The following is a 10021-nucleotide window of genomic DNA, read 5'->3' as shown; positions in this document are numbered from 1 at the left end:
TTGATGGGGCCACAGTGTCTCCCGACCCCTCCTGTCTCAGCCTCCAGTATTTATGCTGCAGTAGTTTATGTGTCGGGGGGGGGCCAGTCTGTTATATCTGGAGTATTTCTCCTGTCTTATCAGGTGTCTTGTGTGAATTTAAGTATGTTCTCTCCAATTCTCTCTATCTCTTTCTCTTTCTCTCTTTCTTTCTTTCTTTCTCTCGGAGGACCTGAGCCCTAGGACTATGCCTCAGGACTACCTGGCCTGATGACTCCTTGCTGTCCCCAGTCCCCACTCCTGCTGCTCCAGTTTCAACTGTTCTGCCTGCGGCTATGGAACCTTGACCTGTTCACCAGACATGCTACCTGTCCCAGACCTGCTGTTTTCAACTCTCTAGAGACAGCAGGAGCGGTAGAGATACTCTGAATGATCGGCTATGAAAAGCCAACTGACATTTACTCCTGAGGTGCTGACCTGTTGCACCCTCGACAACCACTGTGATTATTATTATTTGACCCTGCTGGTCATCTATGAACATTTGAACATGTTGGCTATGTTCTGTTAAAATCTCCACCCGGCACAGCCAGAAGAGGACTGACCACCCCTCATAGCCTGGTTCCTCTCTAGGTTTCCTCCTAGGTTCTGGCCTTTCTAGGGAGTTTTTCCTAGCCACCGTGCTTCTACACCTGCATTGCTTGCTGTTTGGGGTTTTACGCTGTGTTTCTGTACAGCACCTTGAGATATCAGCTGATGTAAGAAGGGCTTTATCAATACATTTGATTTGGTTTGAGCTACATACATTCAATGATGCATATCATGAAATCAAATATTTGAATGATTGTGAACGATTATGATATTACAAAGGATAGTGAAAAATGTATTATAACAGGTAAATATAGGGATCAAAGGTCATATTTAAGATACACTACATGGCCAAAAGTATTTGGACAGCTGCTTGTCGAAGATCTCATTCCAAAACTGTTGCCACAAAGTTGGAAGCACAGAATTTTCTAGAATGTCATTGTATGTTGTAGCGTTAAGATTTCCCTTCACTGGAACTAAGGGCCCTAGCCTGAACCATGAAAAAGAACCCCAGAACATTATTCCTCCTCCACCAAACTTTACATTTGGCACTATGTATTGGGGCAGGTAGTGTTTTCCTGGCATCTGCCAAACCCAAATTCATCCAGATGGTGAAGCGTGATTCATCACTCAAGAGAATGCATTTCCACTGCTCCAGAGTCCAATGGCGACAAGCTTTACACCACTCCAGCCGACGCTTGGCATTGTGCATGGTGATCTTAGGCTTTTGTGCATCTGCTCGGCCATGGAAACCCATTTCATGAAGCTCCCGACTAACAGTTCTTGCGCTGATTTTGCTCCCAGGGGCAGTTTGGAACTCGGTAGTGAGTGTTGCAGCCGAGGACAGAATTTGTTTAAGCGCTAAGGACTTGGCGGTCCAGTTCTGTGAGCTTGTGTGGCCTACCACTTACCGGCTGAGACATTCTTATTCCTAGAAGTTTACACTTCACAATAACAGCACTTACAGTTGCCCAGCTCTAACAGAGCAGACATTTGAGGAACTGACTGAGCTCACTGAGCTCAGTACGGTCCATTCTACTGACATTGTTTGTCTATGGAGATTGCATGGCTGTGTGCTCGATTGTATACACGTCAGCAACTGGTGTGACTGAAATAGCCGAATCCACTCATTTGAAGGTGTGTCCACATTCTTTTGTCCATGTAGTGTAAGACATAGGCCTAATCCTCTGGTTCAGGTCTGGTCACCATCACCCAGATGTGGCAACTGTTTGCAGAGCAGTGGGAGTGAGCTGTTGGAGTGAGTGGGAGTGAGCTGTTGGAGTGAGTGGGAGTCATATGAGCTGGAATTGTTTACCTCAAATCGTTCCAGTTCTGGGTGATTCAGGTCTGCCACGATGCTGCTGAAAACATTTTGTGCACTTTGGGCCATTTCAACTGTCATTTCTGCCGCTGGTAAGTTTGTTTCGAAAACATATATTTTGAATCTAGCGTTACAGTTAGTTAAATGATAAAGTCATATTTTTTTTAAAGATGGAGAGGTGCCAAATGTCAGTTGTTGTCTTTCCTTTATGTATTGTCATTCGATGTTTAAGTCTTCTTGTCGAAGGATGATGCTCACCTGGTGCTTGACAGAGCAAGGCGCGCCAACAGCGGCTACTTCGAGGAGTTGATTCAGGGCAACATCGAGCGCGAGTGTGTCGAGGAAATTTGTAACTATGAAGAGGCTCGGGAAGTTTTCGAGGACGACGCCCAAACGGTGCAATTTTGTAGTAATTTCACTTGGTGAAATATTTGCTATTACTTTAATTGAAGCACTATTTTGATTTAATTTAATGAAATATTTAGCAATGCATAGGAACATGTGAGAATTCCAGAGAACTCTTAAAACTGACTATGTATGGTTTGTTTCCACAGAAAAGGTTTTGGTTGACATACACGGGTAAATCAGATTTTTCTATGTGGACTGTACACAAAAAATTCCAACCAGCCTAAAATATATGATAGAGTATTGCTTTCATTCATTTTCATAAAATGCTAATTATATTGTTGTATAAAATCCAATATGGTAATAACATACATGGTAGCACATTCCTAATTTATTTGCACAAGAAATGTCCAGCATGTCAAATAGCAAATGTCATATCCTTTACCCTATTGATCCCTCTAAGGTCAGAATCCCTGCCTGGTCAACCCATGCAAAAACAATGGAACTTGTGTTTACATGGATGACTCTTACACATGTCAGTGTCTGGAAGGCTATGAAGGGAAATACTGTCAGACAGGTAGGAAGAGAATTCCTAGCTGCCATTTTTATACCAATAGTTTACGCCAGTGTTTCTTAATCCTGGTCCTGGGGTCCCAAAGGGGTGCACATTTCTGTTTTTGCCCTAGCACTGCACACCTGATTCCACTAATCAAATGTTAGATAATGAGTTGATTAGTTGAATCAAATCTAATGTTTTTGTCACATGCTCCGAATACAACAGACCTTACAGTAAAATGCTTACAGACAAGCCCTTAACCAACAATGCAGTTTTAAGAAAAATAAGTCTTAAGAAAGTATGTGTGCTCAGATGTGTAGTGCTAGGGCAAAAACCAAAATGTGCACCCCCTTTGGGTTTCCAGGACCAGGATTAAGCAACACCGGTTTTCACAATAGTTTCATACCAATAGTTTATTGTAATTCCGCAGTAGTAAGAGCACCCTAATGTGAAGTGTTGCCAACATTTGCTAGTGATATGATATGTTGACCGCATTCTGCTCATCCTACTTGCGTTTCCCCTTTCTCCCAACATACTGTAGTGTTTGAGGACACCCTGAAATGCCTCTCCCTTAACGGGGAGTGCGAGCACTTCTGTAACAGTTCTGGGTCAAGACGCAAGTGTTCCTGCGCTCCTGGTTATGCCCTGGGAGAGGACGGAAGAGAGTGTGTTGCCCAAGGTACTAACTGTAATGGACAGTAGATGAGCCCAGATGTTTTGTTAAAGACGGGAAATCCCTGTTTGTTACGAACAGACTGTAATATTTACAGAACCAAAAGGAGCCAGCATGCATTTGTTGATGTATGAATAGAGTTAGAAACAACAACTCGTCTGTCTGTCTATTATCAGTTCAGTATCCGTGTGGTAAAATCCCAGGCTTGGAAGCTCCGATGAGCCAGGCACGAGTCAAACTAGTCGGTGGGAACCACTGTCCCAAAGGAGCCTGTCCATGGCAGGTAACACATCAACGCCTGTCTGGAGAGCACAATGGATCCATCCACCTCTTTCACATTTGATTGGCCAATACTACCCTTCTACATTTTCGTAATTTAGCAGACATTCTTATCCAGAGGGATTTAGAGTAGTGAGTGCATTTTTTGTGCTTGTCTCCCATGGGAATTAAACCCACCATGCTGGAATTGCAAGCACCATGATCTACCAACTAAGCCACACAGGGCATTATGTGGCATAGTTGGTAGAATAACTAAACCACAGTCATTCCCATACAACCACTATCCTTGAAGTCAAAGGGTGTACTATTAACTAGGTTAGTATCTATTACCACCTCTTCCATTAGGCATTATATGACATTAGACAGTATTATTTTGGTTTATGTACAATGAGATGTGATGGATGAGTGGCCAATTTGTCTTTGTGATGGGACTGGTGGTTGCAGGTCCTATTGGAGCATAAAGGCACTAGTCTGTGTGGTGGGGTCATAGTTCATCCTGACTGGGTCATCACTGCTGCCCACTGTGTCGTGGATAGAGACACCAAGGACCTGATGGTGGTCGCAGGTAGGTTACGGTGTGGGTGTGGGTTGTGTTCCTTTCATAGAGCTTCTAGAAACATACATTATTTGTGTCCCTGTGTCACATAAACAAAACACTGTCCTAATTAACAACACTGTTTCCAGGGGAACACAACATTGACGTAGAAGAGGGCAGCGAACAGAGGATCCCCGTGGCCAGAGCCATACCCTACAACCTGTACGACCCGGCAACAGGTGACAGTGACATCGCCCTGCTGCGTCTGAGAGGGCGTGTAACTCTGGGCCCTGACGCTGTACCCATCTGCCTGCCTCAGCAACACTTCGCCAAGAGCGAGCTGGCGGCCGTCCGCTTTCACACCCTTAGCGGCTGGGGGAAGCGCACCAACGGGGGCAACGATCCCAAACCTGGCACCCCGCCAGCCCCCTCCTCGCCCTTCCTCCGCAGGCTAGCCGTGCCCATCCTGCCCAACTCTGAGTGCACCCTCAAGAGCGGCTTCAACTTCACCCAGAACATGCTGTGTGCCGGCTACATGGAGGGGAACCAGGAGGCCTGTAGGGGGGACGACGGGAGCCCCCTGGTCACTTACTACGGGACCACCCACTTCCTGATGGGCGTGGTGGGCTGGGGGAAGGGCTGCCCCAAACAGGGTTACTATGGCGTCTACACTGCCGTAGCCAACTACCTGGACTGGGCTGAGGAGGTGATGAATACTCCTTCAGTCGTTGCCCCGGTGCCTTCAGTCAGTGCCCCGGTGATGCCATTCCTGCTAGAGATGGCATTAGATGAGGTTCAGATTCAGCAGGCTACGGAGAAGTTATTGCCACCACCTCCCAATGTGCAGAGCATTGGCTAACTCCCATTAAATTTGTCACCAGTCACCACACAACACCAATTGTCATTACAGTGAATCTATTGTCACATAACATTAATAGATATTTTTATAGTACATGGAAGCTACAGTATATCATGCTAATGGTGTAGCATATCGTCCTGTTTCATCACTTTGTAATCAGACATCTTTTCACTCTGCTATTCTTTTCATTTGACTCTTAATGTGAAGTGTTTATTTCAAGTGGTGATTTGGATGACCTGATGCCATACAAAATGTTTGACCTGATGCCATACAGAATGTTTGACCTGATGCCATACAGAATGTTTGACCTGATGCCATACAGAATGTTTGACCTGATGCCATACAGAATGTTTGACGTGATGTCATACAGAATGTTTGACGTGATGTCATGCCATACAGAATGTTTGACGTGATGCCAACAGAATGTTTGACCTGATGCCATACAGAATGTTTGACCTGATGCCATACAGAATGTTTGACCTGATGCCATACAGAATGTTTGACCTGATGCCATACAGAATGTTTGACCTGATGCCATACAGAATGTTTGACCTGATGCCATACAGAATGTTTGACCTGATGCCATACAGAATGTTTGACCTGATGCCATACAGAATGTTTGACCTGATGCCATACAGAATGTTTGACCTGATGCCATACAGAATGTTTGACCTGATGCCATACAGAATGTTTGACCTGATGCCATACAGAATGTTTGACCTGATGCCATACAGAATGTTTGACCTGACGCCATACAGAATGTTTGACCTGATGCCATACAGAATGTTTGACCTGATGCCATACAGAATGTTTGACCTGATGCCATACAGAATGTTTGACCTGACGCCATACAGAATGTTTGACCTGACGCCATACAGAATGTTTGACGTGATGCCATACAGAATGTTTGACCTGATGCCATACAGAATGTTTGACTGATGCCATACAGAATGTTTGACCTGATGCCATACAGAATGTTTGACCTGATGTCATACAGAATGTTTGACTGATGCCATACAGAATGTTTGACTGATGCCATACAGAATGTTTGACCTGATGCCATACAGAATGTTTGACCTGACGCCATACAGAATGTTTGACCTGATGCCATACAGAATGTTTGACCTGATGCCATACAGAATGTTTGACGTGATGCCATACAGAATGTTTGACGTGATGTCATACAGAATGTTTGACTGAAGCCATACAGAATGTTTGACGTGATGCCATACAGAATGTTTGACGTGATGCCATACAGAATGTTTGACGTGATGCCATACAGAATGTTTGCTTCCCAATACGTACATTTACTTCCAAAGTTTCCTCTCTGATAGCTGATGAATAAATATTACTTGCTGACAAACTAAATCTTTGCCTCCTTTGTGTTATTTGTGTGTGTGTGAGTGTGTGTGAGTGAATGAAAAGTCCAAATGTATCCATAGCCACACTTCAGCAGTAGCTCATCTACATGGTATTTTCTCTGAAATGCATATTATCTGAGTCATACGCATTTCTTTAGATTTGCCGTTTAAGGCACCACAACACAGCAGGCTAAACCATTGGAATAATAAGATAATTTGTGTTTACCTAAATATTCATGTTAACTTGCTGGGACAACTCAACAAATAGCAGATCACACCTTTAATCTTAGCATGCTGAGTATTGCTATACAACAGACTATTGCAGATGGCAATGATAAAACCAATATACTACCAGATATGGATCTCTTGGACTGGTATTACTTCCCAGTATGACCGATTTCCCTAAAACAAATATGTAGTTCGGCTATTTGTAACATTGTACTTTCAATCATGAGTCAGTCTAGGTAAATAATTAGATCAGATGGCAAACATTAACCAAATCCTATAGTTTTTAAGATGAGATCCACAATAGAATGTTCCATTGTTGCATGTGAACATTCCAACTTGTCTCAACATTCCTTTATCAGCCTGTGAACATTGTATTGCTTAGACTCCCATACAACAAGATACACTGCTCAAAAAAATAAAGGGAACACTAAAATAACACATCCTAGATCTGAATGAATGAAATATTCTTATTAAATACTTTTTTCCATACATACGGTAGTTGAATGTGCTGACAACAAAATCACACAAAAATTATCAATGGAAATCAAATTTATCAACCCATGGAGGTCTGGATTTGGAGTCACACTCAAAATTAAAGTGGAAAACCACACTAGAGGCTGATCCAACTTTGATGTAATGTCCTTAAAACAAGTCAAAATGAGGCTCAGTAGTGTGTGTGGCCTCCGCGTGCCTGTATGACCTCCCTACAACGCCTGGGCATGCTCCTGATGAGGTGGCGGATGGTCTCCTGAGGGATCTCCTCCCAGACCTGGACTAAAGCATCCGCCAACTCCTGGACAGTCTGTGGTGCAACGTGGCGTTGGTGGATGGAGCGAGACATGATGTCCCAGATGTGCTCAATTGGATTCAGGTCTGGGAAATGGGCGGGCCAGTCCATAGCATCAATGCCTTCCTCTTGCAGGAGCTGCTGACACACTCCAGCCACATGAGGTCTAGCATTGTCTTGCATTAGGAGGAACCCAGGGCCAACCGCACCAGCATATGGTCTCACAAGGGGTTTGAGGATCTCATCTCGGTACTTAATGGCAGTCAGGCTACCTCTGGCGAGCACATGGAGGGCTGTGCGGCCACCCCAAAGAAATGCCACCCCACACCATGACTGACCCACCGCCAAACCGGTCATGCTGGAGGATGTTGCAGGCAGCAGAACGTTCTCCACGGCGTCTCCAGACTGTCACGTCTGTCACATGTGCTCAGTGTGAACCTGCTTTCATCTGTGAAGAGCATAGGGCGCCCGTGGCGAATTTGCCAATCTTGGTGTTCTCTGGTAAATGCCAAACGTCCTGCACGGTGTTGGGCTGTAAGCACAACCCCCACCTGTGGACGCCGGGCCCTCATACCACCCTCAAGGAGTCTGTTTCTGACCGTTTGAGTAGACACATGCACATTTGTGGCCTGCTGGAGGTCATTTTGCAGGGCTCTGGCAGTGCTCCTCCTGCTCCTCCTTGCACAAAGGCGGAGGTAGCGGTCCTGCTGCTGAGTTGTTGCCCTCCTACGGCCTCCTCCACGTCTCCTGATGTACTGGCCTGTCTCCTGGTAGCGCCTCCATGCTCTGGACACTACGCTGAGAGACACAGCAAACCTTCTTGCCACAGCTCGCATTGATGTGCCATCCTGGATGAGCTGCACTACCTGAGCCACTTGTGTGGGTTGTAGACTCTGTCTCATGCTACCACTAGAGTGAAAGCACCGCCAGCATTCAAAAGTGACCAAAACATCAGCCAGGAAGCATAGGTACTGAGAAGTGGTCTGTGGTCACCACCTGTAGAACCACTCCTTTATTGGGGGTGTCTTGCTAAATGCCTATAATTTCCACCTGTTGTCTATTCCATTTGCACAACAGCATGTGACATTTATTGTCAATCAGTGTTGCTTCCTAAGTGGACAGTTTGATTTCACAGAAGTGTGATTGACTTGGAGTTACATTGTGTTGTTTAAGTGTTCCCTTTATTTTTTTGAGCAGTGTATATAAAGGTGTGAAAAACATAGTAATCTACTGTTTAGGAGATAGGCTATCGTATATCAATTTGATCAGGGGCTTGTGGGGAACAATTTAATACCATCAAACCTTTGCCACCCAAAAGTGGATTTTTTTTCTGCTGGCCCATGGACTAGAACAGGCATTGAAACAAGCAAGCAAATCTATAAAGTTGGTTAAATCCTTTGTAGCCTAGCTACTTTCTCCTGTTGTGCATCAGTGGGTCTATTTACACTGGGGGTACCTCTGGACCCTCCAAACAAGAAATAGGCCCTAGCTGTCTCTGCCTGTCTCTCCACTGGGATTCTCTGCCTCTAACCCTATTACAGGGGCTGAGTCACTGGCTTACTAGTGCTCTTCCATGCCGTCCCTAGGAGGGGTGCGTCACTTGAGTGGGTTGAGTCACTGATGTGATCTTCCTGTCTGGGTTGGCACCCCCCCTTGGGTTGTGCCGTGGCGGAGATCTTTGTGGGCTATACTCGGCCTTGTCTCAGGATGGTAAATTGGTGGTTGAAGATATCCCTCTAGTGGTGTGGGGGCTGTGCTTTTGCAAAGTGGGTGGGGTTATATCCTGCCTGTTTGGCCCTGTCCGGGGGTATCGTTGGATGGGGCCACAGTGTCTCCCGACCCCTCCTGTCTCAGCCTCCAGTATTTATGCTGCAGTAGTTTATGTGTCGCGGGTCTAGGGCCAGTCTGTTATATCTGGAGTATTCCTCCTGTCTTATCAGGTGCCTTGTGTGAATTTAAGTATGTTCTCTCTAATTCTCTCTCTCTTTCAGAGGACCTGAGCCCTACGACTATGCCTCAGGATGACCTGGCCTGATGACTCCTTGCTTTCCCCAGTCCACCTGGCCGTGCTGCTGCTCCAGTTTCAACTGTTCTGCCTGCGGCTATGGAACCCTGACCTGTTCACCGGACATGCTACCTGTCCCAGACTTGCTGTTTTCAACTCTCTAGAGACAGCAGGAGCGGTAGAGATACTCTGAATGATCAGATATGAAAAGCCAACTGACATTTACTCCTGAGGTGCTGACCTGTTGCACCCTCGACAACCACTGTGATTATTATTATTTGACCCTGCTGGTCATCTATGAACATTTGAACATGTTGGCTATGTTCTGTTAAAATCTCCACCCGGCACAGCCAGAAGAGGACTGACCACCCCTCATAGCCTGGTTCCTCTCTAGGTTTCTTCCTAGGTTCTGGCCTTTCATGGGAGTTTTTCCTAGCCACCGTGCTTCTACACCTGCATTGCTTGCTGTTTGGGGTTTTACGCTGGGTTTCTGTACAGCGCTTTGAGA

General features: G+C 45.5%; 2 protein-coding genes across 2 annotated transcripts; both read left to right on the top strand.

Moving 5' to 3' along the window:
• The first annotated feature begins 1204 nt into the window (after positions 1 to 1204).
• Positions 1205 to 6500, top strand: LOC118965220 (coagulation factor VII). The gene is made up of 8 exons (XM_036982183.2): positions 1205 to 1977; positions 2118 to 2281; positions 2440 to 2464; positions 2694 to 2807; positions 3328 to 3465; positions 3636 to 3742; positions 4183 to 4303; positions 4423 to 6500. The coding sequence occupies exons 1-8, from the start codon at positions 1920 to 1922 to the stop codon at positions 5130 to 5132; spliced, it is 1437 nt and encodes a 478-aa protein (XP_036838078.1). The 5' UTR covers positions 1205 to 1919; the 3' UTR covers positions 5133 to 6500.
• LOC149982219 (uncharacterized) lies at positions 5556 to 6500 on the top strand. Its single transcript, XM_090239889.1, has 2 exons — positions 5556 to 5996; positions 6186 to 6500. The coding sequence occupies exons 1-2, from the start codon at positions 5556 to 5558 to the stop codon at positions 6330 to 6332; spliced, it is 588 nt and encodes a 195-aa protein (XP_090096015.1). The 3' UTR covers positions 6333 to 6500.
• Positions 6501 to 10021: the final 3521 nt, after the last annotated feature.

Source organism: Oncorhynchus mykiss, chromosome 7 (genome assembly GCF_057628025.1).
Source record: "Oncorhynchus mykiss isolate SJ-2025 chromosome 7, ASM5762802v1, whole genome shotgun sequence".
NCBI lineage: Eukaryota > Metazoa > Chordata > Actinopteri > Salmoniformes > Salmonidae > Oncorhynchus > Oncorhynchus mykiss.
Note: the sequence above shows the minus strand (reverse complement) of the source record. Positions and strands in the feature narration are given on the sequence as shown.

Excerpts from the sequence above, each read along its gene's own strand:
- LOC118965220 (XM_036982183.2), top strand. The coding sequence starts at position 1,920 with ATGCTGCTGAAAACATTTTGTGCACTTTGGGCCATTTCAACTGTCATT. Across the intron at positions 2,465-2,693 it reads GTTTTGGTTGACATACACGG|GTCAGAATCCCTGCCTGGTC; the intron begins GTAAATCAGATT and ends GATCCCTCTAAG. Across the intron at positions 3,743-4,182 it reads AAGGAGCCTGTCCATGGCAG|GTCCTATTGGAGCATAAAGG; the intron begins GTAACACATCAA and ends TGGTGGTTGCAG.
- LOC149982219 (XM_090239889.1), top strand. The coding sequence starts at position 5,556 with ATGTTTGACCTGATGCCATACAGAATGTTTGACCTGATGCCATACAGA. Across the intron at positions 5,997-6,185 it reads CGCCATACAGAATGTTTGAC|CTGATGCCATACAGAATGTT; the intron begins CTGACGCCATAC and ends AGAATGTTTGAC.